This window comes from Chenopodium album, chromosome 4 (genome assembly GCF_948465745.1).
Source record: "Chenopodium album chromosome 4, dcCheAlbu1.1, whole genome shotgun sequence".
In the NCBI taxonomy this organism is placed as follows: domain Eukaryota; kingdom Viridiplantae; phylum Streptophyta; class Magnoliopsida; order Caryophyllales; family Amaranthaceae; genus Chenopodium; species Chenopodium album.
The window spans coordinates 651,412-670,856 of NC_137837.1; the positions used below are offsets into that span (position 1 = coordinate 651,412).

Sequence of the window (19,445 nt, forward strand, 5' to 3'; positions counted from 1 at the left end):
GAAAATTAGAGAAAATTTTTGGCTAGTAAGACCTATTTATAGGCGGAAAAGGGAGGAAGCAACGGTTTGATTTTAAGATGAGGAATCAACGGATGAGATCTAATCTACGTGGCGTGTAAGCATTTTGTAGCGACATGTTCGATTCAGGACGCCTCTTCAACACTTAACCGAAAGTTTACCCCGCTCTCTATGTCCTTTTTCTTTTCTTTTTTTTCTTTTTTTTTTAAAAAAAAATTAATAAAATAAATTACTTTGTAGATAAATGAGAGTTTTACTTCAATTCAAGTTGTATTTGTGAGAGTGTTCAAGTTGTATTTGTGAGAGTGAGGAATAGCTCAAGTGGTTAGAGCTTCCCTCCCGGCTCAAAGAGATTCTGGGATCGATTCTTACCCTCGCCCTTGTGGCTCTCTAAACACCAAAAAAAAAGTTGTATTTGTAAAATATAATTTCAATTTCAATGGGAGTAATAGGGGTGTCCATTATTCGGACTCCAGTCCGAAATCCAATCCAGTCCAGTCCAAATAAGTTTTGTGTTTTTTGCTTTTTTGCTTTTTAAAGTATATGATATACGCCCCATAATGAATCAAAAATTTTTGAACTTATTAAAATCCTGATAATTTTGAAAAATGACAACAGAAAAGTGGAAACACCTTTATCTTGTTTCCTGTTTTTGGTTTTTGGTTTTCAAAAAAACAGGAAATTGAAAACCAAAACTGATGCCAAACAAGCCCAAATTTTTATCTCAAGGTTTGGGTGTTTGACCATTTCAAAGAAAAATCACTACTCCGTTTTTTATATACATTTGATGCACATAGAGTTATGTGTATCCAGCATAGTTTTTAAGATTTTAAAATGAGTTTAAAAAAATATTAAATGTGCAGAAAATAACCTTAAATTCACCTTGCACTTGATTGTGTATAAACATTTTTTTAACAAAAAGTCACAAACAACTCAAATTAAAACTTGTGGATAATCATTATTAAATCTTATCAACATTTTTATGAACTAAATTTTCTTGAATCCATCTTATTTGAAATACTATAACTCCTTCCGTTTTTAAATACTTGTTCCACTTTCCTTTTTCGGCCGTTTTTAAATAATTGCTTCATTCCCTTATTTGGAATGCTTTTTACAATATTTATATAATTTCTTTCACCTAGTTGACATAACATAAATCATATTTTATAAATTTCATATTCTCTCTCCTCCGATTTTCTCCACTACCTTTTGCATTTTACAATATTTTTATTCTTCCACCTACCCCCACTACCTCCATATTTTATCATTCCCTCCAATTTTCTCTAAAACTCCGCGCATGGAGAAATAGAGCAAATATTTAAAAACGGTTGGAGTATTCTAGAAAATAAGTGAAAATAATGTTTAAAAATTGAAACATAATCTTGAGCCTTTCTCTTCACCATATTTTCCCTAAATTTTAATCATTTTTATATAGCTTAAGTCATTTAAAATAAATATTATACAATAATTAATGACATATTTTTGATTAAATATTCATGTTTTGCTAGGAATAGCTACTAATGTAGTAAGGTGTGGACCTAATGTACTAATTGGTGTGATGTTGAACATATAGTATCCATAATTTAATATAGCTACCATAATTTTAACATATACCTTTGTGTCAACCTAGTTGACAATAATATAATAGTAGATTTTTGAAATCCACACGTGTCAAATGACATTATGTTAGTGACCCTAATTTTAATATAAAGATCTTGGTTATCAAATTGACCAGTGTATAAAAACTCTCAATATAAACTCTAAATATATTTATCTTTTATATATGACCTTAATTATAACAAAATACCTTGTTAATTTAACATAATATGACCTTATTTTGAAATAATGACCTTTTTATTAATTTAACAACTACATTTAGTGATCCACAATAAATTAGTTTTGGGTGTATTTAAGAGTTTTATGCTAGCTTAAGTCTTGTGCCATATGATTTTTAAAAAAATTGTCTGATTTATGTTAATTGAATCATACAGATTACTCAGTAATAAATTTTAATTAGTATTCATATGATAAACTCATATGATCTTCGTCTTATGCAAATTGATTTGATTTTTTTTTGACAAAAATTTGATTTTAATTTACTATGTAATAATCACTTATCAAATATTTATTAATTAATTACTAAGTAGTACATATAAATTTTGTTTAATATAATAACCCTTTATAAATTTCACCAAGATTTTAATACAAAGTGCATTCATAGGCCAAAAACCCAATAAAAATTGGAATAAAATGTTTTCTACAAGAATTGGTTATAATCCGCCTTGAAGATATCTATAGGATAGCAATAGAATCGCAGGTTGCTTCAGTAGAGGAATATGCAGTACTAGCAACAAAATTTCCTACGTTATATTTTCTACAAGAAACCAAGTTTACAAATTACAGTCCTAACAAAATTACAACCGGCTAATTAGATCTGGCAAAATGTACAGGCACGACTGCCACGAGGGGAAAGCTCAGTGCCCCAATCCTCTCAAACAAGTGTAAAACACAACGGCTATACCCTAGACAGTAAAAAAATGACAAGGGGATGCCTTAACATACAATCACAAGAGCAACGACTGAAAATTATAGTGCAGTGTTGGGGTTGTTTCCGGCAAGGATAAGGGATATCTCTAACCCTCGGCTGAATGCTTGGTTGAACATGAGCCTTGTTTGGAATGTGGACACGAAGGGAAACCACGAGAAAAATGCGATAGGAATGAAAATAAGCATGCCCATTCCAGCATCATAAAGACGTGCAAGTGACCGGATGGACTTCCACAGCCCCAGCTTCTTGACATACGGTTTCCAGGCTATTGCAATCTGGAATTTTTTTAGAAATTAGAGAAAAGAAAATATCACCACCCAAACATAATAAACATGTGAGAATTTAAAGTATAAATACAAAATGTAAGGATAAATGAGAAAGCAAGACACCGCACAAGTTTACTTCTAAAATATGCAAACTCTTTATACAAAGTCAACATGAAGATAGCACGACACTTTGCCAGAGGAAGGGGACGAGAATTTGGAAAAAGGAGAAATGTAATAGCAATGATGTAGAGTTAAACATGAAACTCACCGAAAGAATCATCCAACCAGTTGGAATAAAGGCTAAGATACAGGCAAATATGTCAGAAACAGATAGATCTGTAAGTACAATAGCCACAGCTATACCAGCTAACGCAATCAAGAATGTAAGCCCTTGGACAAAGCGCAATATCAGTTGAAAGTTCACCGATGCCTTCTGGCTGAAAGTGAAAACCTGAAGCACAGATTCAAAGTAGATTCAATTAATAAATCAATTGGGATTACAAACATAACATTATTAGCCTTCCAATTCTATAAACCAAACCTTGAAAAGGATTATAAGGCCAGCCAGAGCAGCCCACGAAAAGCCATATATCTGCGAGGGGGAAAAACAATTCAAGATCAGCACATTCTTCCACCAAATAGCAACACTCTTATTTAACAAACAGCAGAGTGATCTAGACATCTAAAAGAGAATAAAAAGAAAGTCCATATTATATCAATTATCCAAACAAAATTCTCATCTCAACATGAACCACCCACTATGAAAAGATAGAACTTTTTGCATGCAAATGGAAGCAGGTGACAGAAACCACTAAGCAAAGAGAAATATAATTAGGAGACAAGTTGAGTTCTCACCGCTAATGATGTATTGGTCCCTTGTACTTGTAGCTTATATACAATACCATACTGGAAGACGATGAACCTCAGGCTTAAAATTGTCTCTGCTATCCTCCCACCAAAAGTCCGAATATGCCCCTGCCAAAACAATCTTTTAGTTCCAAGAATGCAACCAAAGATGAACTAATTTCCTAAGGTCATTTTCCAGTTTCCACAGAAGGTGGCCATTCCTACATTTGTGGGAAGTAGAAATCCCATGAATTCCAACTCCCCTCATTTTTGCCTTTTTGTGTCAACCAAACAACTACCCAAATTACAAAATCCCATAAATTTTCACTTCCCCCATTCTATTTTGTTAACCAAACATCAGAAGGATTGGTCCAATTCCTCTTCCCACTAAGCATCTCACAAAAGCATGCGGACAAGAAGTAAAAGCATTAGAATTCTGTGCCAGAAATTAATAAGTAGAAAAATCACCAATTCCTCTTCCCACCAAGCTTCCCAACTTTCCTCGCCCTTAACTCCAATACCACCTCTATAAAGAAGCCAATTGGTCCAATCCCGAAAGTCCTCCACAATCCTTTAAAGCAAAAGGAAAAACATGAATTAGACTGGGAGTCTTCAATGCATCATAACACTAAATATTAATTGAAAATGACAATTGTAGCTAAGTAAGTAGCTTTCACCCATATTATTTCTTACTTCTGCCACTCGAAACCAGATGGATTGAACAGGTAGGGAGCAAAGAGCCATGAAAGGGCCATAAACCAACTGCTGACTGAGAGAAGAATGTAGCCTATCGCACCACCATCATTATAGCCATATGCAAGAAATACTATCAACAAAAGGACAACCTCAAGCCTACATCAAAAAAGTATACAACTCAAAAACAATCGTCATGTCACAATACAAGCTACAACAAAAATAAAAGAGGATGTACCCTTTGACAAAATGACTCCGAGAGTAGAGCCGGTAGTTTTCACTGAATTTTATATGACGGACAACAAAACCCCTCCCAGTTGCTTGGTACTGTTAAAACAAACAATTATTAATCAAATGACACAATTCTTAATATAATAACTTTAATACTCCTCTGTTTCTAAATACACTAACCAGTTTGACTTTTATACTGGCCAATAACTTCGACCAATAATATCCCTAATTATATACTAGGGAAAATATAAAAAAGTTGATATTTTGAATACTGCATAAGCCACAGTCAAACTGGTGCATGTATTCAAAAAGGAAGTATAAGGTAGGAAAATGACAAACCCGTGCACCGCCATGGAGAATTGTCCGACCAAAATAATGTGTTCTTGTTCCCAAAGAAAAGGTAAAAAAGACAGAACAAAGTTGAAATTGCATAGTGATAAAATTCACAATGGCCTGAAATTAAAAAAAAAAATAAATAAATAAAAAAAATAAAGGAGAGATTAGGACTAGATTCACAATCTCAGTTGATCTCAACATGAAAGAACATTACAGCTGACAATCATTAACAACTCAAAGAGAATAGCATAGCACAATCACTGCTTTGTCATTAAAATTGCAAACTGGCCAGACAATTTAGGCATTAAACCATTAAAAGAGCAGTTAAAAAAACAAATCAAATGCTATTTTCTTATAATCATATTCAAATATCCACATCAGTATAAATAAAGCTTAATATTCACACTGACATTACAGAAGAGATGAACAATAATACCAAATATCAAGTTAGTGTGGGATCACCAAGAGCAAACATATGAACGTAGTTGGCAGATTTTGTACATAGCGCACTCTCAATGGTGAAGGAAAAAAATTCCCTCACCACTCTCCCTACATTTCCCTCTCCTCCGCATCAGATTTTTTATGGATTTTTTTTATCCCACCAAAGAAATAAACAAAAAATCTCCTCAACATTCTCTTTCCCCAATAACCCACCATATTTCTCTCACAGCATAAACTTTAATACAAATCTTCATGAACGTTTTGGTGATTGTTCACAATTGGGATGGAATATTTTCCCCAAAATTTACTTCATGGAAAGAAAAAACCTCACCATAGGAAGAACTCTTATATTGAGTTCTGGCTGCAATTAACCACCACATCATTTCCTCACTAGAGCAGGAGAAGGAACTTGCATAGCATCATTATAACAACACATTGTGTGTGTGTGTGTGTGTTGGGAGAAGGGGGGGGGGGAGGTTCATATCAATTTAAGAGCATTGTAGAGTATAATAAATAAAATAACTTGGCATAATTGATTACACCGTAAATTAAACTTTATCAAAATCATAAAAATTAGATGTGACATCTAATATTACACAACATGAAACATCTACAATCTAACTAAAACCTACAATGGGTTCATAATATTAACATGTTTTGCACAATATTATTGAATTTAAAATATGCTAATACACTTCCTAACAAGACATAAACAAGGATATTCTTATCATTCTCAAAATAAAAAGTGCATATCATAAATCATAGTTATCAATCATAAATTAGTTGGGGACTTGGGGGTGAACAAAAATGTTTTGCTGTCTGAGGTATGGAGACACATTAACAAAAAACAAAATCAGGTCAAGTTCCAAAAAACATACCCTAAAAAACCCTTGTTCCAGAATGAATCCAAGAATCATTGGGATAGCAGTAAAGATTCCAATCTGAATAAGGAACTGGGTATTAAGGGCTGCACCAAGTGCAGTATTCTGCGAGATACGAGCTTGATCTTGGATTGTCTCACCAACACCTGACAACGCCTGCAACAAAATTTAGCAAACGTTCCACCAAGGGAAAATGAGTGATCAAGCAAAGAAAAATCCACATGCTTAGGCTTTGAGTGTACTGGACTAGATAAAAAAAAAAAAAGGATAAACACTACAGTATTTGCACAAGTCAGTTCATCTGATAATATTTATTTATCTATTTATCATTTTCAGCTAGAAAAAAAAAAGAAAGAAAGAAAAATAGCGCACACACTTGGAAAATTTTCTAGCAGGATACTCAACGTACCAGATATGTTTTACCGTAAAGAAATATATATACTGTCAGCACCGTCAACTGCAAAGAAATAAAAAGTGACAGCTTAGTTACATGCAAATATTAGAAGTACAACAGGGATTTAACAAGTATTAGACAGCAACTGTCAAATTAAAAAGGCTAGAGAAACCATTGGAGTTTTGTGCAAAATTAGCATTGAGCCAATATTAAAAACAAGTACGCAGGTTACCATGCGTGCATGCTAATAAACACCCCTTCGACACAACTAGACATATACATTAACAGATGGCAGCAAAATAATCATGAAAGCATCAACAAAATGCTACATACAAAGCAATTTATAATGAAATAAAGACTCGGGATATATAGTATGTTTTAACTTGTCAGATAAACCACTCAAAACATGAGTATGAAACTTGACACTTCTTTTTGGAATTTGGTCAAGAAGTCAAGAACACACATCCAAATCTGGAGTCAGAATAATATTGCTAGCAACAAGAATCCCATTCTTATGAAAACAAACAGCTGATGGAAGCCCTTTGACTAATTATAGAATTAGTGATACAAAACATATATGCCACAGAATCAATGCTTCCCTACCAATTTTAATGTTAGAAATTGAAAGTACTATTTTGACTAAGATCTCAACTTCATATCTTTATGCATTCCTACAGATGGTAAAAGTCATACTGGCAGTAAGTTTTACAGTGATATTTGTAGACGTACCATGGTACAAAAGTAGTATCCAACAGTTGTGTAGAAGAATGACATCATTCTGAAGAAATCAAAAAGCTGCCCTAGCCGGTAAACATCCCTACTAAGAACTTGTTCACCATTTCCACCAGCAACTTTTCCTTCAAATAGTGCAATCTGGTTGAGCCCCACATCCCGTCCTTTACCAACCTGTAAACTACAGTCAAAGATGATGTTTCAAAAGTATGCAAGTAAACTTTAAATTATACCTGAATGTACTCATGATGGGTAATGTTCCCCTGTCTTAAAGTTGAGTTGAATCCTGCATTGCAGATTCAGATTTATAACCATCATATTCTTATTTGACAAACATTTTTATGCAAGTTTCAAAAATCAAAAGAACAAAGAAGACTCAAGCTAGATGAGATATGATATGATTTATCATATTCTTCGCTCAAAAACATTTTTATGCAGGTCTATGAAACATATAGAACAAAAAAGACTAGGGCTTAATAGAAAAGCATCCAAAAGCCACAAGATCCTGGCAAAGAGATATCTCTAATTGTAAAGTTATCAAACAGACCTATAGTACTAATTTAGAGAGCATAAATGCATAATAATCAATGTATTACCCCTTACATTATCACAGGGTTTGAAAACAAACATTATGACGGCGTAATACATAAGATATGGCATATCATACAATAATTAAGAGCCAGAAAAGAATTAATAGGTTTACTCAAGAATGTTGAAGAGGATGATGTTAGCTTTAAAGGAAAAGAAAAGTGAAAACGGGAAAGGGAGACAAAGGACTAGTGAGGTCAATTGGCAAAGTAATGAGACATAAGATCAAGAGAATGTCAAATTTTTTTCAAAAAAAAAAAATAATATTCTATATTCTTTTATGTAGTGCTGTCAAATTTCAAACCGAAACCATTTAACTGCCTTAAACAAACTGACCCAAATGAGAACCGAACCGATTAAAAACCGTTTTTTGAAATCGAAAACCGACCTGAACCGTATGTGAATGAACCTGAAATCGAACCGATCCGAATAACGTTAGACCGTATAAAAACCGAACCCGTTAATGAACCGAACCAGTTTTAGTCCGAACTGAAATAAAACCGAATCGAAAAAAGAACCGAACTGTTTCTAACCCGAAACCGCTTTCAACCCAAAACCGTTTGAACCGGGATAAAACTGTTTACATCGAACCGTTAACAACCCGCGACCCGTTTGCACCAAACTGTATATAAACCGAACCATTTATAAACCGAACCGCTTGCAAACCGAATCGTTTATGAACCGGATCGCTTATAAATGAATCGGCTTACCATAAAGAGAATATTAAAATCAAGTTAAAAGGTGTTTTAAATGAAATTTAATTAGCACACATGTTTACTACCGATCGAGCATTATTATTTTTTCCAACTTTTTTTTTAATGTAATTATATGGATTAAGCAAAATAATCTTACTATTGATAATACAAAGAACCATTAAGAATTTGAAAATTTATCATAGTACAAAAATTATTCTTGCCAAATTAATATTAATTGAAAATTTATCATAGTATAAAATATCTTCCTACCAAATCATTATCATAGTATAAAATATCTTCCGACCCGAACCATAATTTAGTAAACCGATCCAAAAAAAGTTAAACCGTAGAAGAGCCGAATCAGTTATAAACTGAACCGAAAAAGAACCGAACCAGTTATGAACTGAACCGAAAAAAATCGAACTAGTTATAAACTGAACCGAAAAAGAACCGAACCAGTTATGAACTAAACCGAAAAAAATCGAACTAGTTATAATAAACTGAACCGAAAAAGAAGCGAACTGTTTCCAACCCGAAACCGTTAACAAACCGCAACCCGTGTGCACCGAACCGTTTACTACCCGGACTGCTATGTTATTCGGACTTTTTCATTTACATCGCGTGTCCGTGTCGACACGACACGTGTCGGACACCAACACCGACACTTCATTTTGAACTAAAAACACAACTTTTTTCAAGAAAATGGGCGAGTCCGATGCTTAGACACCCGTGTCTAATTTGACACTTTATCCGAGTCCAAGTAACATAGCCGGTTTGTTTACAACCCGAACCAAATTAAAACCGCTCAAGAATAAACCGAAATCGAATCGAACCGATAACTATTTAAACCAAACTAAAACCGACCCGCGAGACACTTAAACCAATTTCAAACCGACCCAATTTAATGCCGAACTCGAACTGTCAAACCGTTTCAACAATACTACTTTTATGGGATCAACATTAAAAACAGAGTAAAAGACAAAGAAAATGCATGTATTTTTGTCAAAACAACCCAAAAGAAAGAATATAATATTCTATATTCTTTTATGGAATCAACTAGTGAGGTCAATTGGCAAAGCAATGAGACATGAGATCAAGAGAATGTCATACTAGTTTATAGAATTACAGTAAAAGACAAAGAAAATGCATGTATTTTTGTCAGAACAACCAACCAGAAAATATGTCTTCACTAATGTTTATAACACGAGAGGCCTTGCTTATACCACCACGTGTTATATGGAAAACTCTATCAAAAACGTCTGGATGTCCATAATGCATTCGAACCCTGCGAATTTGCAACAATTAACAGAGAACATCAAAAACATATTTAATTAAAACAGAGAAGAAAAAAAAAAACTTTGCAAAACAATCTCCAATCTTTACGGGACAAACTTACTTCAACGGATTAGCAAGAACTCGTTGTCCAAGAGTTACAAAGCTGGCTTCTTGATTGGACATAAATGAAGCTAATGAAGAAACACTGCATTAAAATGGACATAGTGGTTTATTACGAAGCATATATACTGGTACACAAACAAAAATCATAAGTGAACATAAATTTGTGAGTATTTTAAAAGAGGGTACCTTCCGGTAAATACATGTTCTCTGACACCAAGAATAGTGGGGGCACGAAGTCCATGATCAAGATTGAATTCTTCGAGAAGGTTTCTCATCTTCAAAGCCTCTTCAAAATAATTATCCTAAAACATCATTCAAAGCAACTGAGAAAAAGCCTCGATGATAACTTCAAAGAACCAATCATCAAGTGGAAAATGTATTGAAACAGTGTCAAATTTTCTCAATCAATCAATCAATCAATCAATCAAAGCCTTAATCCCAAAAGTGGGGTCGGCTAACATGAACCAAATATGATTATTCCGTGTAGTCATCAACATAAATCTTTCTCCTCCATCCCTTACGATCCAAAACTTCATCCTCACGTAAATCCATGCACTTCATATCCTTACTCCTTCCAACCAAGTCATTTTTGGTCTCCCTCTTCCTCGTTTAATCCCTCCATGATCCCACTCTTCCACTCTTCGCACCGGTGCACCCACGGGTCTCCGTCTTACATGTCCAAACCAACGCAGACGATTTTCCCTTAATTTATCTGCAATGTCTGCCACACCTACTTTCTTGCGAATAACCTCATTTCTGATTCTATCTCTTAAAGTGTTTCCACACATCCACCTTAACATGCGCATTTCCGTAACCTCCATCTTTTTAATATGCTCTTTCTTAGAAGCCCAACATTCTGTACCATAGAGCAACACTGGTCTTATGGCAGTCCTGTAGAATTTTCCCTTCAACTGTAGGGGAATGCTGCGGTCGCATAACACTCCCGTGGCCGCTCTCCATTTAAGCCACCCTGACTTAATTCTGTGGGTTACGTCTTGATCAATGTCACCATTCTTCTGGATGATCGACCCAAGATACTTAAAACATTCACTCATGGTCAAATCCTTTCCATCCAAACTCACCACTTCATTGCTTGTCCCCCTCTGAGTGTCAAAACGACATACCAAATATTCAGTCTTACTCCGACTTAGCTTAAACCCTCTAGATTCCAACCTTTGCCTCCATTGCTCCAACTTAACATTAACCCCGTCCTTAGTCTCATCCACCAAAACGATATCATCCGCGAACAACATACACCATGGAACCTCATCTTGAATTGGTCTAGTTAATTCATCTAGAACCGTTGCAAAAAGAAAAGGGCTAAATGCAGACCCTTGATGCAATCCGATTGTAATAGGGAAATCTTTTGTCAACCCTCCGCATGTCCTCACATTTGTTGACACATCCCGATACATATCCTTAACTAGGTCTACATACCTTCGTGGGATACCTTTCTTCAACATTGCCCACCAAAGTATCTCTCTTGGCACCTTGTCATATGCCTTCTCTAAATCAATAAAGACCATATGAAGATCTTTCTTCTTTACCCTATAAAACTCCATCATTTGTCTTATCAAATGGATTGCCTCCATAGTAGATCTCCCAGACATAAAACCAAATTGGTTATCTGAAATGCTTGTGTATGCCCTCAACCTTTGTTCAATCACCTTTTCCCACAGCTTCATAGTGTGGCTCATAAGCTTAATTCCTCGGTAGTTAGAACAATCTTGAGCGTCTCCTTTGTTTTTATAAACCGGGACCAAGGTGCTCTTCCTCCAATCTTGTGGGATCCTTGTAGCCGTCCATATCTTGTTGAAAAGGTTTGTTAACCAATCAATACCAATCTTACCCAAACACCTCCACACCTCTATCGGTACCCCATCAGGGCCAATCGCCTTCTTAGGTTTCAACTTCCTCAGTGCAATCTCCACCTCTACTCTCCTAATCCTTCGCACATACTCCATGTTGATTTCTTCATCACTCACAGAGGTATCTCCTATCACAACTCCAATACTTCCATTAAATAATTCATCGAAGTACCCCTTCCACCTATCCTTGATGTCCTCCTCTTGCACTAGGACCATTTGGTTCTTATCTTTGACACACTTCACCATGTCAATATCCTTCCTTGCCTCTTGTCTTCTCTTTGCCATCTTATAAATGATCCTTTCTCCCTCCTTGGAATCAAGTTTTTCATAAACCTCCTGATATGCCTTTTCTTTCGCTTGACGAACAGCTGTCTTTGCCTTACTCTTAGCCTCTTTATACGCTGCAAAGGTTTCATCACTCCTACATTTTCCTAAGGCTTGATAGCATTCCCTTTTTTGCTTAATTACTGCTTTCACCTCTTCATTCCACCACGTCAAATTTTCTATAGCAGGCAAAATCATGCTCTTTGTAAAATCAACATGCAGCATACCATATCAAGCATCAATAAGTATTATTTAACAACAGTATAAAATCCCTCCATGAACCCAAGCTAATAACTACAAAATCAGATTGCTTTTTGAACAAAAAAAATAAAAAATATTCCCTTTGTTGCTGACAGAAATAGTTAGGATCTTTATTATTTTACAATATAGGACAGCAACATAATTTAAATAAATTCAACTGCAAATACTTACCTGATTCATATCAATAGTCTGTACTGCTTGTCCACGAGTAAAGATAACAGCGTGATTTTGATTCTCGGGCTTTCCTTCACCAAGTTTAGGATTTCCTGGTAACTTAACAGAGTAGATTTCCTGCAAAATAAATCTCTTACTTTGTTAATTGGTACTAGAGAAAGAACATAAACAAGAGAAGACAATTATGTCTTGGACAATTATGACAGGCTTCCAAAAAAGTGTTAGTAGGGAAGAGAATGCACTAGAATTGGAGCATCACAGTTTACAGTGAAGCTAAAATCTACATGTAATAAAATTGGCTAAAAAAAACCCAAAAGTACAAGTTTCACAAGTGTTCAAATTTGACAATATAACCACAGATGGTCTCCAACGCTCTAACACATCAGAATTCGGTTTAAAATGAAATATATACTATGTATATACATATGGAAACATATATGCATGGAACTAAAAACAAAGTTCCAGGGATAAAGCTAAACCTTTTTGGTATAACTAAGATTTAATAAGCTGTTCCAAACTCCCAATACATTATTATATGACATGAGGATGATTTATAAATATCAAGTGAGACTTATATTGAGTTAAATCACAAATTTTGAAAGCAGACTAAAGAAACTATACGACACAGCATTCTTACTTGTATTGAACTTAGCATGCTACATTACAGGGAAGAAACAAAAAATAACCTTATCTTGTCCATTGATGTCAGCCTTTACAAGTTTGGAGAAGTACTCGGTCTGCACTTTCCCATCCTTCATAGTTTCAACAACATCAATAAAAGCAATCCGAAGAGCTTCATTTCTAGATCACAAGCAAGCAATACAGATCATGAACATGTCTAAGAACGGAATGGATATAGAAGATAGGTGAAAAGGTGACATACTAAACATACAAACAAACTTAATAACTACCTTTGCATGAGCAAAGAAATATCCGCAGCCTCAGGCTTTCCCTCTTCTTTCTGTTTTCCATATATTTGGCATGTAACTACATATGTGAACTTTAAATCAGCCTGAGCACGTGCTTCAGGAGATAGCTCAAAACCCTGGACATTAAGTACATCGTTGCCTGATATTGGAACCTCCAGATCTGCATGTTAATGTTAAAAAAAATTGATTAATCGTTTGAGCAAAAAATAAAAAGTAAACACCAGTAATCAAAGATTACACACCTCCAGAAGCAATCCTCTCCAAATAGGTCTGGAGCATGAGGGCTTTACGGTAGTACATCATTCCACGAACTGCAATTTCAGAACAAATGTAGAATCACTAATACCCATGAGCGAATATAGGTTGCAGAGATACCCACCAAAACATGTAAATCAAAACACCAAAACTAGTACATGAAAGCCCAGCCAAAATTTTCCATTAAGGAAAAAATTTCAGTTTGGCAACCTTCGCTTCGCATATTTTCACTTTAATGTGTAAACGCAGTTTTATGCTTAGAAATTGATAAATTGCATATAATTTATAATCTTTATACTTTTTTTTTAAAAAAAAAAGAACGATTGTCAACAAAGCAAATAGTAATTTTGTACCAAAAGGAGATTCAAAATTCAACAAAAAGCACTCATACCAGTTCTTGCTAATGTTTGCCCACGGTAAGATGCCCAAAAACGGAGTTCCTCAATATCATTAGGACTATCAAAGAGGTCTGTTTCCTGTGCATTTTCATCACGCCCAATTCGAGCAAGAAAATTCTTCCATTCATCTGCGCAGCCCAGGGCATATGTTTATATAAAGTAATTGTAACTCAAAGGATAAATGCTTAATTTAATTATAAACATTATTTCAAAACCTGTACCAAATATCAAATCTAATTTATTAGTGATAATCAGATACAAAATTTTATGGACTAATGACAATACAATACAAAGCATAATGCACTGAACATCCAGCCGATGGTAAAGAACCAAGAATTACATTTGCCCTCTCAAGCAATGGATGCAAAACTCAACACCTCATCCTAAGCATTGATGAGGCCTTAATTTAAACCAAGTAAATAGGGGTAGTACTTAAAGTGGAAAGACTTTCAAAACCAAAACACAGATACTATGACAGCTCAAAGCTTGACAAGGTATTACCAGAAGAGATGTGCCCCAAACGTAAGCAATACATAAAAAGTTCCTCCCACGGGTTAATCCAAGTAGAAAATAGTCTTTTATACTGCCAGAAGATAGGAGAAAACATATCCCAAGGAGATGCTCCTTTCCCAACAAGTTCCTATGTGGAGAAAATATTTGCTTAGTCTAAAAATAATAGGGTAGGTTTGGTTATTGGACATTTTAAAAGTGATATTAAACTACAACAAAATTAATAATATTTAGCCTTAAAGCTATTTCCATCAGCCTCTCCTTGGAAACAGCTTCAGGCATTAAGCTTTTACCATTTCCTGGAAATTAGGAAATACAAAAACAACTTGGTCCAGAAGATATATGATCGCCATTGCCGGACCAAGACTTCACTTCATGCATTATAGAAGGATGGTGACATTTTATAAAACTAATTGAAAAAATAAAAAACACAAAGCCAGTTCCCACATCACAATTTAGCCAAAATAGGCATTCTAGATTTATTGTTGACCATAATTTCCAACAACAGCCATCTAAGGGAAAAAGATCTTTTAATGATTATCTATGACATCTCAAAAAAATCTTGCCTAAGCCTCCAGACTTTCAACAGCATAGTTCACCTAGCTACCAAGAAAACACATTTAGACAACACCTCTAATTAGCAAAACTGCCAAAGATTATCTTAGACTTGACTTCACACTTGTTCACAATTGAACCTGTGAAACGTCTTTACTGTATCTATTCTTGCCAAAATAGTCATTTTAGTGCATGATTGGTATGTATATTGGAAAGGAAGGAGAAAGGGCAATATAAAGTGCTACCATTATTTGTTGTTTGTAACTTATGCACATGGAAAGGAATCCGTTGTAAGATAAACAACTACCATAGTACTTCTCATGATGGTACATAAACCTACCTGGATATATTTTCTGAAGGTAAAACAAAAGTGATATTCCATCCTCGTTTTTCTTCCGCAGTTCATTCAAACTGTATAGCACCGTCTCCGAATAGTAAGGAGTAAATACGCTGCAAAGCCATTTAAAGACGTTCAGTTCTCACCGTTCAGCTTAAGACAAAACCATTAATATTGGCAGTAAAATATCAAGGCATATTTTTCACCTGAAGGACATCATCTCACGCACAACTTTTGCTGCAGGTATGTCCATAAACAAGGAATTTGTAAAAAATTGGAGTCTTCTTCGAGCCTCAAGATTTTTTGGTATGCTTGATGCAGAATCTTTGATTGTCAAAAGTGAATACAGCCTTTTGATTTGGGCTTTCTGTAGATTGAATGTCTCAATCTCACTTAAATGAAAAAATATACAAATATTGTGATAGATAAAAAAAAAGGTAGTAAAAAAATTGACCATACCACTTCGGGATCTTTAGGCCACTTCAACTTCGAAAATAAACTACCTTCCGCCCTAGCTTTTGACAGCACACTCCATGTCTGCATATGGTCCCTGTGGATACAAACATAATAAGATATTCAGTAAGACAGTATATACTTACATCTTTAGATTAAGGAGACGTGACAATAAAAGGAGAAGCATGTGATGAATCCTATGAAGTTTGAGTGGACAGAGACTAACCCCATGTTCACTACAAGTACATCATAATGTATGACATCGTAGAGATCTTGAATGGCTTTAACAGCACCCTTCTCAAGATCTGCTGTCCCAGAACCTTTCTGTTTCACAGGAAGCATAACCAAAACAAGTCAGAGACCAGAGGACATTAAAAGCAAAAGAATAAGCACACTTGTGTATCAACCACGTATGCTCCTCCTACCTTGAGAAAAAGAGTACCATATTATAATATTAGAACAAAAGAACAGGCAAACAGCACAATGCCAAATTGCAAATGGTTACCTAGCTAATTAGATACCTTGAAATTTTGAGAAAGCAATGTCTTTCGAGTCTCATTATCACAAATATATAAATCAAGTATCAGCTATCAGCACAACTATAAGCTGTTAAAACAGAACAGGTTCACAAAGTCCAATATCAAAGGGAACTCAGCTCAATGCTTGCCCGTTGGAAGAGACATAACATGGAATAGCCGTAATGCATATTACCATAGTAACATTACCAAGAGTTTTAAGCCATAAATCTGGCATAAGATAAACTCATGAAAATATATGGTGCCTGATGCTGCTGGGTTTACAATAAACCGCAGAAAAGAGAGAAACAGCACCGCGTGATATACAATACTAGATAAGACCACTGAAGGAGGTCAAATTCTAATAACCACAGTTATATACAAAATCATACAGTAAGTTCACAATTTCTAACATCCAAAAAGCCAAAATACAAGATATTGACCCCTTCATGGATAGCAAATTTTCTTATTTTTTAATTTTCGATAAATTAGACTACAGTCTTGTGAGACGACGACGACAACAACAACAACAACAACAACAACAACAACAACAACAACACAAGAATTAATAATAACTTAACAATAACAATAACAATAACAATAATAATAAAGCCAAAATACAAGGATTAAATCAATAAAGCAGTAAAGCACTAACTAAAATACTCCAAACCACACAAATAAGCCAAAAGGAAAGATACACATACCAACACTCCCATAAGGGCTGTGACTTTCTGAATAACCAGAGACAACTTGCTCAATTCAATGTCAATATGAAAGGACTTCTTGGCTATAGATGCTTCGATATCCTCATACACCTTCTCCACCCTGCAGTAAGTCAAACAAGTCATTGGCTTGGATCCTCCAAGTTTATACACATAAACATCAAGCTTTGCGATAAATATTTTCGTTGTCGGCAGGATACTTCTATATAACCACAAACCATTTTTTTCCATGCTCCTCCAGGATTTCCATCAGAATAAGCTTTATGGAATGATAGCACTCCACAACAGCATATTTCATATACTCGTCTCTCCAGATCCTTTCCCAAAGCTCATCTTGGGAATCTTTACTTTCTGCTGCAATATCTCGTGCAAGAAATATCTTGCAAAAACAAGTAGAGCAACCAAAAAAAAGAAGATACTTACAGTAATATACAAAAGCAACATTGAATAAAAAAATTAAAGTTATAACAGAAAACAAGAAACCTTGCTAGCAAGAAGAAAGAGAGGCCATTGAACCAAGGGCAAACTTCCACTATTTTTAGGCATGAGAAGCAACTCCATTTCCCTAATAAAAATAACCAGATGAATCTAAATCAGAAAGGAAGTAATAAGAGACAAGGATGCACCTCACACCATAAATAACATATGAGTATGGTAAGAATGAAAATTAAAATACTGGAAAAAGCAGAGTAGGAGACAATTAAAGATACGCACAAGTTGGTGACGTAATCTTCTTCACGTAGATTTCTTATAATTTCATTCCAGAAGGGTGAAAATCTAGCCGCATCTTCCTTGCTTGATTCAACAACCTTGTTTTGACAGATGATCAAACGAGTAAGCTATTAGGTGACTTTGGGTTCTTGCACTACATATATATGAGCTAAACAGCCGCGGCCAACCACAATAACTTGACAATCAAATTAGTTGAAATAAGTTGAAGATAATTATTAACATTCCAAACTATGATGCCTAGTGAAAGGAAGGTGATCAGCTGTTCACTAAACCAACCTGACCAGCTGCATGCTCCGGGACCCTGCATATAGAAGCAGGTACTCAGATGCCAGGAACTGAAAGGACAGCTAAAGGAAATATCAAAATACTTCCTCCGTTACGCATTATGTGCAACAATTGCCATTTTAGGATGTTACAAGTTATGTGCAACAAAAAAAAAGTTTCCTTATATAGTAAATTTTTTTGAGTAAATTTACTAAAAAACCCTTACTTCAATCCAATTAATACATTAACTACATGTTATTAACTTATTAACTTAACATAATCAACCCTTAATAAAAATACTAACACACATTCTCTCTCCTCCCTCACAATCAGATCCACCACCCACACCACCATATTTTCTCTCTCCTCACCTTCACCTCCACTCTCTTTTCTGTTTTCTCTAACAACCACCACTCCACCACCACCTTATTTTCTCTCTCTTCTCTTTCAAGCCACCCTCTCCACCAATCTTCTCTCTCTTCTCTCACAACCACCATACCACCACCACCATAGGATCGGGTCGCCGCCACTTCCTTCTCCATTAAAGTCGTCGCTGCCCCTTCCCCCTCCATTAAAGCTTAAAGTTGAGGTTTTTATGGTCAAATGTAACCATGAAAACTCTAGATCTAGAGTTTTCATGGTTAAATTTGACCAAATTAACCCCCAAATTAGCAATGACAAGGTAATACTTTCCAAATTTAAGCTTTTTTTCTTCATAGTTAGGGTGGCTGGTGGTGATTTCGGGGAGAGGGGAGGGAGGTGGGGGGTTGTGGATTTTGGTGAGTGAGGAGACAGTGGGTGGTTGGTGGTTGAATGGGTGGGAAAGGGAGGCCTGAAGGTGTTTATGAGGTTGCGGGTTTTGGGTTTGGTGGTAAAGCCAGGTCGGTTTTGGGTGGTTGTGGGTCTGGTAGATCTTGGGTGGTTACAGGTTGCTGCATTTCGGGGTTTATGGTGGCAGCAAGGTGGGTTTTTGGTGGTTTCTGGTGATGGTGTTAGTGTTGGTGTTCTGGTGGTACGGTGTTGGTGGTGAAAGAGTGGTTACGGGATGGGTGGTTAGGGTGGTGAGAGAGTGGTTAAGGTA

General features: G+C 35.4%; 1 protein-coding gene across 1 annotated transcript in view; it reads right to left on the minus strand.

Annotated features, from left to right (window-relative positions):
- Window positions 1-2,288: 2,288 nt before the first annotated feature.
- Window positions 2,289-19,445, minus strand: part of LOC145628384 (callose synthase 9-like) — a 31,402-nt gene continuing 14,245 nt past the window's right edge. The window contains exons 24-52 of the mRNA XM_081680676.1: window positions 18,377-18,401; window positions 18,083-18,177; window positions 17,852-17,933; window positions 17,587-17,747; window positions 17,351-17,471; window positions 16,358-16,455; window positions 16,138-16,228; window positions 15,885-16,045; window positions 15,682-15,791; window positions 14,270-14,404; window positions 13,866-13,934; window positions 13,606-13,783; window positions 13,381-13,495; window positions 12,692-12,811; window positions 10,254-10,369; window positions 10,066-10,149; window positions 9,842-9,954; window positions 7,620-7,672; window positions 7,384-7,560; window positions 6,670-6,717; window positions 6,258-6,416; window positions 4,942-5,055; window positions 4,610-4,698; window positions 4,372-4,530; window positions 4,147-4,249; window positions 3,688-3,807; window positions 3,374-3,424; window positions 3,101-3,283; window positions 2,289-2,841 (exon numbers count right to left, since the gene is read on the minus strand). Of these exons, the coding sequence (XP_081536802.1) occupies window positions 2,605-2,841; window positions 3,101-3,283; window positions 3,374-3,424; window positions 3,688-3,807; window positions 4,147-4,249; window positions 4,372-4,530; window positions 4,610-4,698; window positions 4,942-5,055; window positions 6,258-6,416; window positions 6,670-6,717; window positions 7,384-7,560; window positions 7,620-7,672; window positions 9,842-9,954; window positions 10,066-10,149; window positions 10,254-10,369; window positions 12,692-12,811; window positions 13,381-13,495; window positions 13,606-13,783; window positions 13,866-13,934; window positions 14,270-14,404; window positions 15,682-15,791; window positions 15,885-16,045; window positions 16,138-16,228; window positions 16,358-16,455; window positions 17,351-17,471; window positions 17,587-17,747; window positions 17,852-17,933; window positions 18,083-18,177; window positions 18,377-18,401 (3,367 nt within the window). The 3' untranslated portion in view covers window positions 2,289-2,604. The remainder of the gene's footprint in view (window positions 2,842-3,100; window positions 3,284-3,373; window positions 3,425-3,687; window positions 3,808-4,146; window positions 4,250-4,371; window positions 4,531-4,609; window positions 4,699-4,941; window positions 5,056-6,257; window positions 6,417-6,669; window positions 6,718-7,383; window positions 7,561-7,619; window positions 7,673-9,841; window positions 9,955-10,065; window positions 10,150-10,253; window positions 10,370-12,691; window positions 12,812-13,380; window positions 13,496-13,605; window positions 13,784-13,865; window positions 13,935-14,269; window positions 14,405-15,681; window positions 15,792-15,884; window positions 16,046-16,137; window positions 16,229-16,357; window positions 16,456-17,350; window positions 17,472-17,586; window positions 17,748-17,851; window positions 17,934-18,082; window positions 18,178-18,376; window positions 18,402-19,445) is intronic.